Source organism: Haliotis asinina, chromosome 16 (genome assembly GCF_037392515.1).
Source record: "Haliotis asinina isolate JCU_RB_2024 chromosome 16, JCU_Hal_asi_v2, whole genome shotgun sequence".
NCBI lineage: Eukaryota > Metazoa > Mollusca > Gastropoda > Lepetellida > Haliotidae > Haliotis > Haliotis asinina.
This window is the reverse complement of record NC_090295.1, coordinates 23,411,858-23,430,539: the sequence shown is the minus strand read 5'-3', so window position 1 is coordinate 23,430,539 and position 18,682 is coordinate 23,411,858. Positions and strand designations below refer to the sequence as shown.

The 18,682-nt window shown below is 39.9% G+C and overlaps 1 protein-coding gene across 1 annotated transcript; it reads right to left on the bottom strand.

Annotated features, from left to right (window-relative positions):
- Positions 1 to 2,813: 2,813 nt before the first annotated feature.
- On the bottom strand, positions 2,814 to 10,680 carry LOC137267709 (dimethylaniline monooxygenase [N-oxide-forming] 2-like). Its single transcript, XM_067802172.1, has 6 exons — positions 10,563 to 10,680; positions 8,696 to 9,151; positions 7,083 to 7,138; positions 6,125 to 6,515; positions 4,538 to 4,779; positions 2,814 to 3,337 (listed from the first exon to the last, which is right to left on the bottom strand). The coding sequence occupies exons 1-6, from the start codon at positions 10,678 to 10,680 to the stop codon at positions 3,104 to 3,106; spliced, it is 1,497 nt and encodes a 498-aa protein (XP_067658273.1). The 3' UTR covers positions 2,814 to 3,103.
- Between the last annotated feature and the right edge of the window lie 8,002 nt (positions 10,681 to 18,682).

Genomic DNA, 18,682 nt, shown 5'->3' with positions numbered 1-18,682 from the left:
GTCTTCATTGAAACTGCGAAGGTTAGTTTTCAAATCTGATTAATGTTTCTGATTACTGGCAAAACTAAAGATGAGGATAAGAAAAAAAATGCGCTTATATTTGTGAATAGGCAAGGGTGTCGCTTGTTACAATTAAGTTTATGGTATTCTATCAGACGCTCGTTATGTTTGAACACGCACAGAAACAGTAAGCTGTCGTCAAACAAGCAGTGCGAGTTGTCAATGACGCAGCACAGGTTCCTCGTGCACTTGGCACAGGGACACAAAGCACGTGATCTAACTTGAGAAGAGCCTTCATAACTACTCATGTCGTTCCTGCAGGCCTTCTTGTAGGTCACGGGAAGAGTCGAATAGTTTCGAATGGCAGAATGTGCAGAAGATCGGTTGTATTCATGAAAATAACGCCTCGTGTCCTTTTTTGTGACTGCCTTTCTTCGCAGCGCCAATGGGCACACCTAGAACAAATTTCGATTAACGGGGATATTCCATTGTATATGATCCACTTTAGGTGTAGGAGAAAATCCGTCAACTAGTTTCGCTGGTGAGGCTCGTTCGAGGCCGTTAGGGCTTCACGAGCGAAACTAATCGATAGACTGAGGACTTTCTCCAACTTAAAGCAAAGTCAACTAATTTTCACTGTAAATTAGTGTTTCCGTAGCGTGCTCTGACTTGGTAAGTCTCCCGCAACATTAAAGCGCAATGCATCCACAAGTTGCGCGCTCCACGCTCAACTAATTTACGGGTTTTCCATATAAAAATGAAGAAGTGTTCTGTACATGTCTTACTTAGAATTCATTTGTTCTTGTTGGCTGTTTGCAAAGAAACATGAATGTTTGTTTATAGCGCAAAACAGTTTTGCCCTTCGCGCAAGGGACAAGCACCGAGTACTCGGAGTCGGTAAGAGTGCGTACATCCACCAAACGATACGCAACTTCGACGGCGGCAGGGATTTAGAGCGGAGCATAGCATAGAAAATACGGACGAAAAGCAGTCACTGTCAAAGACAGCAAACTCCTCTAGTGCGACTGTACATGTATATATCCCTTTAGTAAGTGTAACAGTTCGTTTAATGTGGTAATAATCATTATGCAAGTACCTGCATTATGGCGCGTATGAGTTGGGGTTCATTTATAATAATATTATATTTCATATAAGTGTCATAAAACAGTACTATTACTTTCAAGGTTTTTAAGGATATATGTATCTATGGTACACGGTACATTTGATTTGTTTGAAGTTACATAAGGAAAGTGATTATTATGATATTCTCCTGACATTACTGAGAATACGGTTTCTTTTGGATTCTTTTATTAATTATCCACATGATTTATTCAGGCCACACAAGGGTTCGTGTACCAGTCTGTACTTGAGAAATCTCAGCTACAAGTTAGCTGATGCATGGTTTGCTGAAGTCCTCATCAGTGGACACCCACTGACACAGACGGTCAGTCTACTCCTAAAGGCAGCAGGAGTTTCTTAACGCGGACAACAACTGCGACATGCCTATATGACTCTGACACTACCGAACACTTCACTGAACGGACCGTCCACATGTCACCGATAGTCCATTGTTACAAGGTACTGTGATTCATGATAATTTGTTAATAACAGACAAACCAGGGACGTAAATCAAATGGATGCAAAATGATGTATGCAGTTAACATTGACGCTTTTAATATAAGACATACCCCTTACATTTCATTAGACTTCGTAAACATTCCTATTTACTGATTTTAGTAATGAGATACTGTAAGAGGTATCAGTTCTAAAGTCGGCCAATATGCGTGTAGGCACATGTCTGCTTTTTATGCCACAATTACCTAGATACCTTAATATGAATACCACGATTTGCGGTTAAATGAATAATATCTCAATCGTGTATTAAAGAAATTTTTGAAGCTCACATATGATGTCTGTTTCTGAACAAATGACATCAGTGATGTGATATACCTCCAAACAATTAAACAGAAGATTCTTTAACAACACTGATGTTTCTTTCAGCGAGGCCAGAAAAGCAGATGACTTCGTTCAAAGGAAAGCAATTCAGACAGCAACTACGAGCATCTGTCGGCACAGGGTGAACCGCCTCCGGAGAAGAGATTCCTTACAAACGCCAGTACCTCCGTTCAGTTGTAATTCTTGAATCGATTAAAAACCTGAAATCTGACTTAACTTTGTTATGTTTCTTGGAATTGTTTGTGACAAGGTACACTGTTGGACAGTTACTATCAAAAATGTTTATTTGATTAAAGTCCTTTCCTTTGCATGTATTGTCCACCATCTTAACGATTCATCGTGTTTGTTTTGTCGCAAATGGATTGTACTAGGTATTCTGGGTGACTTTCTAGTCACGTGATGGAAAGGCCGTGGTGTATTTCAAAGGCTGCAACCATGTAGAACTAATCAAGACCTTTCGTACATTATCTGACTAATCTAGGCAAGAGACTACTATTTGAGGTCTCAAATAGTTGAGAATATTCATGAAACTTTGTTTTAAACACTGAGCACAGATCTATTTTGGAAGGTTGTCCTCTGTTGCGATCCGTGAAGATAGATCCGGGGTAGAAAAGTCCTTCAGTAACCCATGCTTTAATCACCGATTTCATATAATATTGCCTTCGATATTGTTTTGCCAGGGTATTTCCTTTTTAGTGATTTGTGTTGGTCTGGAAATTTATTTAATTTTACAATGCAATTGTAAGATACAGAACATGTGTCAGCTGTTTGCTGGTTTCGTACTGAACAATTTCGGATTCATTTCTGACTTAAAGTTTCAACTTGAGAACGAACAGGTAACAACGTGAATAGTCGGTAGATTGTTATTTATTCACTGAGGACAGTACGATCTTGAAACCCCATTAGTCTGAGAAATAAATATTTTTTTTTAAAATAAAGACCACAATGTACATTACAGTCTATTTCCGTCTGTTTGATTTTCCACGCTTCCAGGAGCTGTGGGGTAGCCTATAGTGATTAAAGCGTTCGCTGGTCCCGTGCTCAATTCCCCACATAGGTACAATGTGCCAAGCTCATTTTCTGGTGACCCCCACTGGGATATTGCTGGAACTGCTAAACACGGCTTAAAACTAAACTCACTGACTCACTATGAGTTGTTAGGTTTTTCAGCACATTGGCTATGCCTGGGATCCAGCGCGTTGAAGATGGCTTGTTTGGCTTCCGGCCATGTATTTGGACCCCACAAACGGTGAAAGTAAGAGAAGGCTGGGCCATGGAGGTACTGATAGGCCAGCCTGGGTCCAGCTTTGATCAGGTCCCACCATGAAGGAGAGACGCCCAGTTCCTTTGCCAACTCGTCACGGTAAGGGGTGTGTGGAAGCTACAACATAGAACATATACAATTAAACATCCTGGCTGTGCCAAACTCTGATCAAACTGACGGAGGTGTCGAAGAACAATCTTAGTCCCTGTGGATTCTTTATTCAGTCATGACTTGTACCTCGGATACCTCGAAACATTTACCCAGTTCTTCATACTTCGACACAACAGTATTTCTAGAAACATGAGAGTTGTAACTGCCAACTGAAACGTATTTGAAGCCTTGTGACAAATATATTGTAATTTTAATTTGGCATGTGAGAATTAATTTGATCATAGTAAAAAGATACAAATTGCAATAAAATAAATAAAAAAAATGTCATTTTATGACGCATAAGCAGTAGTTTAGAAGAGTTTATTTATGTATAAAGTTGTCTTGAAAACTAAAAAAATCAGTATCATACCTATCAGCATATATGGAGAGAGAATCCAAGCAGATATGATATAGACCTGAGACATTTACTACTGTAGTGAACGCTACGGGTTCAGGGGAAGTTCATAATCAAGCTGCGAATTAACCAGATTTTCAAATACACCTGCCCGACGGCCGGGTTAAACTTTAGACATACACATGTGAGGATTTGTGGACATGTAAGTTTTGGTCATGGCTGTCAATGTTTACATCTAAATCTTGGGAGTTTCATGCCCTGAATCAATGCAATCCAAAATGTCAAGCACAGGACCCCGACGCATGCAAGGGACGCAACTCTTCAAGACGAACGTTTACGACGTTAAAGAAACCATGCCAAACCAAAATTCCATGATTGATTCACCACCCGTGTCATTTGTGACAAATAATAATAAATAGGATTATTGAGAGGCAATTCTGAAAGACTCTTTTTGGTTGGTTTGTGGATTTGCTCTTTAACGCCCCAATATTCCAGCCATATATCTGTAATAATCGAGTCTGGACCAGACAATCCAGTGTTTAACATCATTAGCATCGATCTACGCAACTGAGATACGATGACATGTGTCAGTCAAGTCAGCCAGCCTCACCATCCGATCCCCTTAATCACCTCGTACGACAAGCATGGGTTACTGAATATCAGCTGTAACGCGGAACTTATGGGTGCTGAAAATATGAGTGAGTGAGTGAGTTTAGTTTTCCGCCGCACTCAGCAATATTACAGCTATATGGCGGTCTGTAAATAATCGAGTCTGGACCAGACAATTGAAAATATGACATCCAACAACATACCCTGTATTTAAAACGACCATATTTCTTCAGAACGTAGTCATCTCTCTTCTTGATGTCCTTCATCATGACCTTGACATGAGGAAGCTGGTGTTTGCCGTTGAATACCCTGACAGCCAGTCGACATTGGAGCTCAGTTACCGGGGGAATAGGACCGTCTGGGTCCATGCAGCCTATCACTGCTAGGCTCTGTTTGGGCAGGACGATGGGGAAGACCATCTTGTAAAAGGGAAGGCTTCCTTTATCTGAACAGGATAATTCAGTCCGCATAAGTAAAATTGTTTACAACTATTTTAGGTGACTACAATTTTTACCAGGCCGTCGGTGTTACCATGGTTCACCATGGTGTGCTGTTTCTCGTGTCTCTCAGCAAGAAACTCCGCTGTATGGCCACGGTCTGTAACCTACCAAGTGGTTGACATCATGAACATCGAACTACGATAAGATGCATCACATTAGTTTGTGTTCATGACCACAACATCCCGCTAGCCTCCTCTCACGACCAGATGGTTTGTTGTGGACACCAATGCTAACTCGTATTTCACTGTGAGACAGTGCATAAGTTGGTAGGAATCTAATTACAACTGAAAAGACAACGACTCCAGAAGCGTACAGCAAACGCCAACGACATGTAGTATTGTCAGCAAGACTTAGTAAAGACAACAACCGCACGTTACAGCATAGAAGCAGATGTAGTAGTAGTGGTAGTAGAAATAGTATTAGTAGTATTGGTAGTAGCAGTGTAGTAGTAGTGGTAGTAGCTGTAGTGCTAGTAGTAGCAGTAGTAGAAGTTGCAGAAGCAGTAGTGGTAGTAGTCATTGTAGTAGTAGTTGTGGTGGTGGTGGTGGTAGTAGTAGTTGCAGTGGCAGTAATAGTAGTAGTAGCAGCAACAGTAGTAGTTGCAGCAGTAGTTAGTAGTAGTAGTAGCAGTAGTAATAGTAGTGGTGGTGGTAGTAGTAGTACTGGTAGTAGCAGTAGTAGTAGTAGTAGAAGTAGAAGATGTTGTTCCCTATCATATTTGTTATATTACAAGGTATTATCATCCTAAGATCCAAATTGGTCTTAGCGCCAGATAGGGTTCCCGAGGAAGGTGAGCAATGTGTCATAATTTCACAATATCGTCTTCATTTTCCGCTTGGTGAATTGTAATCACATTGCTTCTTTGGGCATTCGTGCTATATTTGTTCTGTCATAAAGTACGGATATAAGTCAATAATATACCAAGGGAAAAACTATGGGATCACATGACAACCAAGTGTTCTTTTATTTTTGCCAGCTTTCTTCGCATGCTATGGGATAGAAAGCTTATGAAGAAAAAAAATTAAGGAACACTTTTGTGTTAATGCGATCCCTTATGTTTTCCCTCAGTTCATCATTCAACCGAATTCCGCAAAAGATGAAATCAGAAAGAAAATGTTGTTCGCAACAGTTTACTTCAGTTTCACACAAACCATTCCAATTAACGCACTAAAGTACTTTCATAGCGCCTCATCCACAGCACTTTGGGGCACATCCTCAGCGCCTAGTAGACGTAGCGGTGGTGGTGATGGTGGGCGTAGAAGAAGAAGAAGCAGAAGTAGTTACCCTTACCTCCCATAATGTTCACATCAAGGAATTCTAACTTCCAGTCGTATCCAGTTGCGAACAAAACGGCATCCATGCCCTCAACCAGTCCTTTGTCCTTAAATTCAGCAGACTGTTCTCCAAAACGAAGTAACGTTCCAACAACTTCAATTCTACCACATAAGATTTGCAACTGGATGTCGCCGTTGATCATCGTTCTGCTCCGGGATGGCGGCTGAGGTGGTGCCAGGCCTGATGTGTTGTGGTCGATGCGGGAGTTGGCGATGCTGCGCATGAGGCCGTCTAATCTTGCCACATTCTTGTAGTTGGACCTTCGGTGGATTAACTTGTCGAGGGGCATGCCCCCTGAAGCAACACGGGGCAATACCCATGTACCTTGACCAACGCTCAGATAAACCTGGAAATGAAGACATCATCACCATCATGTTACGATAAATAATGGTACCACTACATGGGTAATAACCATGCACTTTTTGTCGAACGCTCAGGTAAACGTGAAAATGAGGACATCCTCGTCACCATTCTCATCATTACGTGCACCAACACCCCCCAGCCCCACCCATCGCCAACACCATCATCAGAAGCAGCAGCATTCATCATCATCATCATCATCATTAGTATATATGGCCACATATGCGGCATATACATAGGCAAGATTCTTCCAGTACGATATCAAAAATATCACCGAGCAGAGAGACAGACATGTACAGGCTTTACAGATGATAAAACAAGTCAATATTTAGAAAGCCAGAACTGTTTTATGGGAAGGTCCTTACTGTCCATCAGCTCTTGTACTTCACTACTCGAATGAAATCCAAAAAACACGCTATTTGATCTTGTAAGTGTATTTGACTGGCCACGAGAATCACAATATAAATGTAGTCATATGAAACAAATATTTATCGGGTGTTTCTTACTTTCTACTGAGGATCATATATTACACATACCATTGCATATACATTACCTTTCGAGCATATCTTGATATTTCCACTGCAATTTCTCCCGCAGAGTTGGAGTTGCCTGACCGGAAGTAGAAGAAATATTAACATGAGTGCGGCCATCTTGGTAACGGAGGCAATTTTGAAAATTAATCGTGTGGATCCCTATTAGCATTATACGTTTGTACGGTTGAAACGGGGAGGAGATGCCAGTTTTAGAATGACTGAAACGACTCTTTATTGTTTCATGATCAAAGCTGTATTCACTTTCGAGAACACGTGGTGTTCTTACTGAATTTTAGCGATCCATTCATATTATTTCCAAACCTATTTATCCAATTCTACCAAACGAGTTTTGCATTTTAGGATAGTCAAGGCTGTGTATCCTTTTGCACTGCCATTCTCTATCTAGTAAATGAGATTGATTTATTGCCGTTGTTTCCAATGAATTTCACTGCGTGTCAGTTTCAAGTGTGAGGAAAGTCCGAAGTGATGCAGATTTTAGACGCTTACCACGAACTAGCACGGAAATGGTGCTCCACTGTAAGAGGTTTACAACTGGTCTTCAGTAACCCCAAGAAGCCAAACCCCATACTGTTGATCACTCTATTAGTTGGAATTTTGCTGAACGCAGTGTTAAACAAGAAACGAACAAAAGTAGGGTGAACGGGGTTGAATGAACCCCAAAACGTAACTATATTCAGTGTCACATTATCAATATATTATTGTTGTGGTTTTCTTTCTTTTTTTTTTTTTGTTCTTGATGTGTGAGGATAATATGATCATATTTTGATTTGATGACTGAAGACCTTCTTACTAATAAACGTCTTTGGTGGCTTGGATTTTCCGGCGGGTGAACGAATGAATGTTGTTTTTGTGCTGCAGTAATGCTATTACAGCTTACAGTATTTGTTCATATCTGAGCCCGGGTCTTGCTGCCAGTAGATAACAACAAGATTTTGGAACATCCCGATTGCCATTTATGCTCTTGCGACAAACATGGTGAGACATCATATCCTGGAATGGTGACTTGCCTGATGGAAAATCAGCACATTAACATTTTAGTTGATATTGACTGACTATGAGGCGTCAATGCCAGAATAGTAATTATTTTTCCATCGTGAAAAGCAAAACAGCAATGAAACTAACATGAATGGATCTGACAATCAATTATGACACCAGGTGTTCATGTAAAAGATAAGCATATCGTGCGCTTCCATTTAGAGTGCAAAATATGCAAAATAGTTTCCAGATGTACAAGCCATTCGGGCTAGTTACAAGCTCAAATAACAATAATTCGCAAATCCGGAAGCTAGCGGGCCAGGGCCTATATTTTCGAAGCTCTTTTATCGTAAGGGCTATTAGACCTTCAAAACTCAAGGTCAGGGGCTATATATTTCGCACACTGTGCATTGCGTGTTCGTATCTCTATACACAGGGAAGATATAGAATACAATTTATACAGGCGGTGCAATAATATAATCTGAAGCCATTGTTGTCGTTATTGTCTTTCTCCAGACTTCCAAACATGGACGGCATTAGCCTGATAGTGTTGGGGTTAGACAGAACTATTCATAAAAGGTTCATTATTGAAATAAATGTACTCAATTCTGCGAAAAAGTCAAGTACAACCGCCTACCAACAACTAGCACTGTCTTGTCTCTGTACTTTTCACCGTTCCAGAACGTCCTAGAGTGATCTGTTGGTCCCAGAAAAGAAGTCAGTCCATCAATGTCTGGCATTCTCCCACTCTTGAAGAAGCCAGAACAGATCAAAACATAGTCAAAGGTTGAAGTGTCCTCCCCTTCATCGTCTTCTGTCTCCACAACCCACTTTCCGCTGACTTCATAGTCATCTGACCGCCGGACTTTCTTAACCTTTGTTCCAAGTCTAATGTGCTGTCTGAGGTTGTTTTTGTCGCTGTAACGTTGTAGGTAGCTGATTATGGTGGCGTTTGTCAGACACTGGGGAGTGTCCTTACTGAATGGAAAGTCGCTGAAGGCGAACATATCCTTGGAGAAGATGGAGATGAGGTTCTCATACGCCCTTGCTCCCTGACCTTCTCTGTACTCTTTTGTGCAGTTCCATAAACCCCCTTTGTAAGGAAATAATTAGTCGTCATGATGAAGTTTTCGTAAACGAGAACATGATTCTTAACGGTTCATAGTGCTCTTCAAACTGGAGAGTCAAAATTTAAAATCACATCAGCATAAAGTACTGTCAGAAATAGAAACAACCTTTTTTCAACCTTTCTTTCCTAATAATTATGTTGAGATATGTAAAAGAGTTTGGTGCCATAGAAAAGCTTATATCAGACATCTCAAAATGTATAGGTGGCATGATTACCCGATGATCAGCAGGACTGGATGTTGTTTCTAAATTATTATGACACTCTGATATCTCTATCTCCCAGCCCGACAGCTTCCGTCTATGACACACCGTCCTGACATACCGTTTGAGACGACCCTTCCTACCTGCTATTTGTTATAGTGATATGGTTGCTACATCCTACATAGTTTCAGCATGAGAGTTCATATTTTTACGCCAGCTAACGTTTATAATGAAGCTAAGTCTAATATTAAAATTGGCACATAAAAGGTGCCCTTTGTAATACAATTTCACCGCATGCTAATTTACATAAAGTCTTGGTCTGTTTCAAACAAGTCGCTTTAGACTTTGAACACAAGAACCGAGAAAAGCGCATTGCCCATTTCTACACTATTATCTCTCAGTAAAGTTCCTTTTTCTACCTACCACTTAGACTGTACTACATAGGTCAAACTCCGTTAAACAGATATTTCACCCTTTCACATATTAACGACTTTAATTGTAGATATAAAAGAAACCCGAACATTAATTTTCCTATTTTAGACAGTACTTTAGCCTTAGTTGTTCTCACTGCATTCTAGCAGCCTCGTTCTTTAGGTAATCTGTCAGCAGTATTTAAGTGAGTGAGTGAGTGAGTGAGTGAGTGAGTGAGTGAGTGAGTGAGTGAGTGAGTGAGTGAGAGGATTTTACGCCACTTATAGCAATATTCCAATAAAATCACAGCGGGAAACACAAGAAATGGATTTCATATATTGTACCCATATGAGGAATCGAAGCCTGGCCTTCAGCGTGACGAGCGTACGCTTTAACCATTAGGCTTCCCCACCGCCCTATTTGTATTTGAATCATGTCTCTCGATTTTCGGTGTTCCCTTGTGTTTTGCTTATTGTGATACTCATTCCTGATGTTATCCGGTTGGGCAGCCTAGTGGTAGAAGTGTTTGCTCGCCACGCTAAAATCCTTGGTTCGATTCCCCACATGAGTACAATCATGCGTAAAGTCCATTTCTGGTGTTCCCCGCCTTGATATTGCTAGAATATTGCTAAAATAGGCGTAACATCGCACCCACTCGTTCGCTGTCCGACACAACGTCACTATTTAAATGTAGTATTGCCGAGTGCAGCATAAAAAATAAACTCACACACAGAAATAACGGGTATGTAGAAGTGTAATCTCACCAATGTTGTCAAACTGTTCATAGCACGTTGGTTCGAGGTCTTCTTCCAGACACGATTTCACCGCAACCAGTCCTGACACACCCGCACCAATGATGGCGACCTTCTTCACCGTGCACATCGCGCTGTCCAACACAAATCTCCAGTCGAGCGATATTTACTCCAGGTATTTTTTTATACAAAATCCAATAATGTGCGCTTGTAATCACATGTAAACACGGAAGAGAATTCGCCATGACAAGAAAACAATGCAGCCTTTTCATAATTGTTTGCTGTCAGTCAACAGTAACAATTAGAACAATTTTTGTCAGTTGGATGGTGTCACGAGAGTGACAATAATTGGTAAGCTTGGGTAAAAAAAATAAAAGAATTCATGTCGCCCTGGAGATGGTACAATCAGTTTGGGATTATGGCAAAAAAAGGAGAACGAGGTAGTCTTTTCAAAAGCTGCATGTTAGAACACTTATTTAGGTAAGTTAGAAAGGCAAGTTAGAAAAGTGCTTTGGAACAGTTAATGTACCACTAGGAAAATGATATTTTTATTCTTATATCATATATTATATACGTATACAACAAACACTGTCACGACTGGGAGTAAAAAAGGCAACAATTCTTAATGTCATGAAAGTAACAATAGTGTAGAATCATTATCACACACACATTATTTATCATCATCATCAGCAGCAGCAGCAGCAGAAGCATGCTCATCACCTTCCAGCGCCGTCATCACCAATCGTCATCATCATCATCATCATCATCATCATCATTGTTACATCAAAGATGAATTTCTCCTCTAACTTGGGAGAACCAGCTGCAAACCATATCCAGTTGAATTGTACGTCGATCATGCATTAAGTGGCCCGTGAAGGTCCTGGGGTAGAATAGGCCTTCAGCAACTCATGCTTGCCATAAAAGGCGACTATGCTTGTCGTAAGAGGCGACGAACGGGATCAGGTAACCATGCTGATCCAGACTCGATTATTTACAGACCGCCGCCATATAGCTTGAATATTGCGGGGTGCGGCGTAAACCTAAACTTACTCACGCATTAAATCATTGACAAACATGTGCAATATAGTGCGTGAGAACAGCCGAGTTTGGGTGCAAGGTTTTGTTAAGAATTCTACGACTGAGTTTCATCATTTATCGAACTCATCATTTCAACGTTACGGGCTTCTTTTGCAATACATCTGTTGATCTGTAAACGGTACCTTTAATAAGCAAGGACTATTTTGCGAAATCTCGTTTAGAAAAGTTGACTGAAGAAAGTGGCTACATTTACACAAGTGAGTCGAAACTTTTCATGGTAGTATGTATTAGAATAATGCATAGGCATAAAGCTAAACATTTCCCATACACCATCATTGAAAGTGTCGAGTCTGCTGAACTTAATGCAGTTTCGTATATGTAAGGGTAAAATGAAAAGGAAAAGAAACAAAGAAACAAACAAAAACACACACACACAAAAAACACAAAAAAAAACCCCGACAAAAACCAAACCAAACCAAATAAAAAAATAAAAAAAAACAAACAAAAAACAAAAAAAACCAAACAAACCAAAAACAAACAAACAAACAAACAAAACAAAAATCAAACCAAACCAAAACAAAACAAAACAAAACAATAAAACCGAACCAACCAACAAAAACAAAAACAAAACAAAACAAAAAAACCCCGCAAAAGCAAAAAAAAAACCAAACACACAAAAAACAAAGCCCTACATATAAGTGTATACACTATACAAAGATACTTTGTGCAGTAGTAACGACATGGTTAACAAACCCATGCTACCTAGCATTGTTGTTTTATCAATCATCACATGTCAATACTCATTCGTCAGTAAAAGATGAATGCAGATAAGAATCCCTGTCAGGTGTTGTGGAGAACGACTCTCGGACGTGCATATATTGCCTGTTGCTTCATGCATCACATTCTCTATGCATGTAAATGAGGAACTACATTGGTAAATACCATCTGGTTTAATTAACGTTTAATCTGTGTCATATCTATTCTGATATTCGCTGTTTGAATGGCGAATACATCATAAAAGACGAAGAGAAACCGATATGGAAAATATACCGTTATACACGATTTCGAATTCATGTCACTGTACAATGCTATTGTTCAGAAAACACGTTACTGTTTGTCCAAATGTTGATGGGCTAGTCAACAATGTTTTCAATGAGTTCAAGTTGAGCATCATATGTTTGATATAATTGTGTACTAGCTGGTCCCGAAGTTTTGCCAAGACAACCGAAACGCCTTCATCGGCGTCGATTACTGACTGTTGCAACTGAAAAAGAAAAACACAATGCACACAAGCGTGCATCACGACGACTTTGAAACGGGGCACCAACACAGTATTATATCCTTATTAAATTAGCAACCAGATTAATGTACATTAAAACAATTTAGAACATATCGGGGTTCATACTTTTCAGACGATGCCTCGGGCAAAATATCACTCTGTCATGGTAACTTGACGTCATGAACAATGCTATGACGTCACGGTTCTTCTTTGACGTTGCGTTCTACATGCGGCGACAACGACGAGTAACTAGCCCATGTTGAAAGTAGATTTGGGTGTATTTCTTCACTTTAACGACTTCGGTAATAAACAGAATATTATTCTTGTGCCCATAACACTATGTTTATGACACTCATGCCTAAGTATCGGCACATCAGTCGCTCTCACTTCGGGAAATACCAACATTTAGGCATTTATGTAGATATAGTATGACATGGGCACTCACATAATATCCTTTATTTTCAAAATGGCATGTTAAACGATATGAACATTACTGGTTTAAAGTGAATTACTGTTTTGCACCTATTCCCTGTGCTTAATTACTACACAATTACATCCTTTAGAGACCCTTGAAGATGCGGGTTAGAGTCTGTCTACAGCTGCAGTAACCCGTGCTTGGCGTAAAGATGCTCATAATTTTGACCACTGGATTGTCTGGTCGAGAGTCTATCTACAGACCGCAGTATTATAGCTAGAACATTGCGGAGTGCGGCGTAAAACAATAAACAATGCAAACAATCATACTTGCTATCATTCTTATATCTCCGTCACACCCATCACCGTCCATAACAGTCCGTTCGGCTCAAAAGCAGACCGATGAATTGCAGTCTAACTCGAAACCTAATACACATAAAATACTCATTGACAAAGTTTTTGATTCATTAACCTGTGTTGTGTCCTCTCCACCCTTTCTCGCACACCTGGCTTTCCCTTTCTCTGCACTCCTCCCTCTAACAATTAGTGAACTGTGTCAATATTTTAGTGATATTTTATTAAACAACTTTAACTTTTGTTTCAAGGAAACATATTCTGCAAAAACCTCACAGAGTTGGTCTAATGTTTTAATTATGATCAACGTTTCATTGAGTATTTTATGTTTATTAGTTTTCGAGTTTGCAGGTCATCGGTCCTCTTTCGAGCCAAATGGACTGTGTGGTTCTCGTCTGATTACATGATTACATGATTACATGTTGGATGACATTACCAATGTAGAATACTACTTAACACATATTTCACGAGTTGTTTAACTTTAGTTGAATATTTTTCCTAAAACGAGAAAAAAGAATTTACATTTAAATTTATCCTTCACATAACGGGGTGGTGGGGTGGTCCAGTGACCAAAGCGTTCGCTCGGGTTCGACTTCCTACATAAGGACAATGTGTGAAGACCAATAGTGGTATCCCTGGCGTGATATTGCTGGAACTTTGCTAAAAGCGGCATACACCCCTACCTGTTCAGTCATTTCTCATCGCGCTGCCATCGAAGCCGCACGGAGAGCTTGCAATCATGTTGAGTTGATGTGAGAAGGATATTCATTCACCTCGCTGTCAAATTTGTCGTGGTATAGTCATGCAATTATGTAAAGCACTAAGTCAAGCGATCTGAAAGGCTTGTAATACGCCCACCGGTTCTTAGTCGACAGTAAGTGGGTATGTGTAACTCAAGGTGACATCATAAGCCTACACCCTCGGTGACATCACAAGAGTGAGCATGCCTTTACGCTGCCTTCAGCGATAAAACATTAATATCACGACTGGCAACATCAGATATGTGCTTCACACGCAAATAAAACAAAGTCATTGTTATTTTACTAGCGCTTCAGCTAATGTTCAACTCGTCTAATGTTTCCAAAAAAAGCAAACTAAGTGAGTGATTTTAGTTTTACACCGCACACCAGTATGACCACACTATCCCGTTTGTCGCTTTTTGACGACCAGCATGAGTTCCCGAAGATCAGTTCTAACCAAGCTCTTCGCGGATCTCCAAAGAGTAAAGCATTTCACAGATGGGCGCACGTAACGGCTGGAAAGCAGCTTAACAATGCTTATCAGTTTTGTACTTACCGTTTGTGCAAATTGACTTCAGAAAATTTGATTTGAACCGAAGTAAATTTTATATCCTTAAGCAAGGGAAAGTTCACGAAATAGAAGCATAACTCATGCCCGTTTTCATTAAATATCAAACTAGTCTGATTCATGAAACGGTATACCCTATTCACCGCGAATAGAGCTACATTTTTTGAGAATGTGTGATGTGTCACTTATGAATAACACTTAATTCACTGTGCATATTCAGCTCTGTATAATTTCTTCTATGATTTTCTTTACAAAAATATTTCAACATTCAAAGTCAGACGTCATGATAACTTGAATAAATTCAACACAACACTTCATTAAAAAAATATTCACTATCAATGATGGAATCACACTATTAGCACAGACTGATCTGAGAATCAAGCGACAGGTCTTTTCACTTCTTTCAAAAGAACGTGCATATTCTGAAATCGGAATAGTGTGCGTTATGCACGCCTTTCAATGCGTTGTATTCATTATTTGATTTGTGCAGAATTACATAGATATACGGCAACAAAGACGGTGCATGACAATGAGATGTTCACACTTCAAAGGGACCTTATCGCTGACTTCCCGTCGGGCCTCATTGACAGTAAGTTATGCGAACCCCCAATGCAATATTCCAGCTGTATGAGAGAGGCCTGTAAATAATCGATACAGAATCAGATAATCCAGTGTTTTTCAGCATGAGTACCGATCTACGCAATCTGGCAACCAAGTCAGCGAGCCAGACCACCCGATCCCCTTTGTCGCCTCTTACGACAGACAGACAATCTTAAATATTTACGTCTCACCTCTAGATATAAAATACAGATATACAATTTACATACAAAATGGGTTATGAGAGATGGTGTAAAACGAAATCGATATTTACATACAATAGCAATATGCTCCTCACTAAGTGCATAAAAGGTACATAATAGAATGAGATAAACATGCATTGTAAGTAGAGTATTTGTTAAATAAGAGTACTAGTTGTATACAGTGATCATAAAACTTACAGTTAAGATGTAAAATATGAAGGGAATATTCCATACATATGCACACGTAAGATGTTACAAACGATAAAATAATTACCTATGAGGAATGTGCACGGGTAGCTAAAATAGCTTTGAGGGTCTTGGCACTTAGTAAAATCGGATTTTTACAGATCAAAACTTCTGCTATTAACTTGTGGTTATTAATATGTCTGCTGGACAGGACAATATTCAGACATTTCTTTTGGAAGAACTTCATGCCATTCGTACTCAAAAGTTGTTTGATCGTGGCTACAACATCCAAGCTTCAAGAAAATCTGTTATAAAGTGCCGAGTAAAAGTCCAATATGACGAAAAGGAGTGACATGTTTTCTTAGACGAGCACTTGACACGCCTTTGCATGTATTTGTGACGGTTGCTAAAGGTGTTGAATGCCTGGTATCATCAACGCTTGATCGTGGTTCATAAACTCATGTTCGTGATGTTGTAGGGTCCTTCCTATAGTAGACATTTCTTATGAGTATAGAACATAATTTTTCTATTGTGTATTGGAGAAACAAGAATCATATTGACAGAGAAGCTGGTGTTCGAATCCATGGTCATCGTGTCGAGCATCTTAGACCTGTCTAGTCGGGCGTCTGGGCACGTTCACCAATATTTTCTCAGAATGTATAGTTTTAAAAGCATCATACTTGGAGCTTCTCACCCACATTTCTTACATGTCACATTGTTGAATTCAGTTAGGATCTGTCCTTCTTTCAATTCAGCTGGGAAGGAACGATAACCGAGTGGTTAAGCGTTTGCTTGGTACGCACAAGACCCGAGTGTGCATTATTCCACGACGCTTTTGGCAATAATACAGCAATATCAGCGGGGAACACCAGAAATGGGATCCAGATATTGTACCCATGTGGGGAATCGAACCAGGGTCTTTGGAGTGACGAGCGAACGCTTTGACCACTAGGCTACCCCACCGCCATACCCATAAAGAATTTCAGAGTATCTGCTAACCTGAAGGTTGATCTGAGCTTGCATCAGCACAACGATGGCGTGCAAGTCGCCATTCTTACATCTTTCAAAATGTATGTCAATGATTCAGTCTAAGTAAACTTAGTCTCAGTGTATTTCGTTGCACTCCACCACTGAGTCAAACATAACCTAGTAGAAGGTCGCGTCAGGTAACCTTTGAGCGACCAATGACCGTCCAATGAAACGCGAGACGGTTAAACAGATTTAACCAATCAGACAACGGCTACTATTTAGGGATTGGAGGGACTTTCAAAATATTCAGGTCACTGACACAGATGTCTCCACAAACAAAAATCAGCATATAACACAAGTATTTGACCTGCAGTATATACGCTTTGGGGTTTCTGTTGACATGGTTACCATTAGCTAATATTTCCGCTAGATGACATCCTTGAATATTGCCAAAACACTATTTTCAGCGACTATTTATCACCGTTGATATGGTTGTACGCACGCCATGTGCATCACCCGGAAGCGAGTGTACGCTAATTAGCATTCAGAATATTTCGGGTTCGAACCTTTTTGAGATAGAAAGTTCAAAAGGTATGTGCGAATGTCCTCTTTCGCGATTTGGTAAGCTGTGTTCCGATTGGTCAGTCTGAAAGGTTACTTGACGCGACCTCCCATGAGGTCCTGTTCGACTCAGTAGTGGAGTGTAACGAAAAGTACTGAGGATAAGTTTACTTAGACTGGTCAACGATTGTTTTCAGAATTAAGTAATATTTTTATTTTATATTTGTTTTATTGTCTTACATATTTTGTAATCTATACATATGTGAGAATAACTATATTCAACATTTACCATGTTAGTAAACCTACTTCAGTGGAGTATTTTTTTAAATCATTCGTTACACTGACCAATGCCAGCTGCACATTGGTATCTGTTTTGGACAGTCTTGCTAGATGTTGACTGTTGGAATTGTTAAACCAGTGTTTGTGAGACGGTCTGACGGTGACGTTTAACGCACTTTTTAGTCAGCTGTAAATGTTACATACATGTTCGAATAAAACAGGTAATTTGATAAACAAGCCGTTTACCGGTATACTTCACAAGAAATGAACATTTTCTCTCGATGTGATCTTTATGATGTCACCAAACAAGAACATCACGAGAAACACCAAGCATGCGCTCAAGGACAGTTCAATATTCACTAGGGGTGTCAGGGGGATGGTAGGCGACATATAACAGTTAAAATCGTTTTGGAAGATTGATCTGATATCACACGGTATATAAGCTAATAACTGTTAGGTTCATGTGCGTTTGGCACGAAGATAATAAGAGGACTATACCATAATACGAGGTCGGTTCTAGCCTTTGTCTCCCATGGTTGCTCATCGGAACGATCCAACCGAATGTCATTCGAAAGCACTGTTGACTTCTTGGGGTTCGGTGAAACAGAGTTTAGGTCCGGTGTACTTTTGTAAATGTGAGCGAAATTTATAGCGAATACGTCTGTTAATCTGGAATATGACAACATCAAAGTGTGATTCACTACTTCATTCGCAGTGATATTCGGACTGATATTACCAGCAAGTGCAGGAGGAAGCAGGACTTCTAGATTAAAACACAACTTACGGACTTTGGTGCTGAGTTCACCAAGGCAGAATTGAAGAATTGTGAAACAAAGATTTTTTCGGGTGAGTAAGACTGCATTAAATTTCATTACAGAATTATCGAATGACTAACCATCCGCTAATTCACGCCAGTCAACACATAACTGCTTGCAGATTCGACT

Coding starts and splice junctions, on each gene's coding strand:
- LOC137267709 (XM_067802172.1), bottom strand. CDS start 10,680: ATGTGCACGGTGAAGAAGGTCGCCATCATTGGTGCGGGTGTGTCAGGA. Junction 9,152..10,562: donor TGAACAGTTTGACAACATTG/GTGAGATTACAC, acceptor TTCCTTACAAAG/GGGGTTTATGGAACTGCACA. Junction 4,780..6,124: donor TGATGTGAACATTATGGGAG/GTAAGGGTAACT, acceptor TATCCTGTTCAG/ATAAAGGAAGCCTTCCCTTT.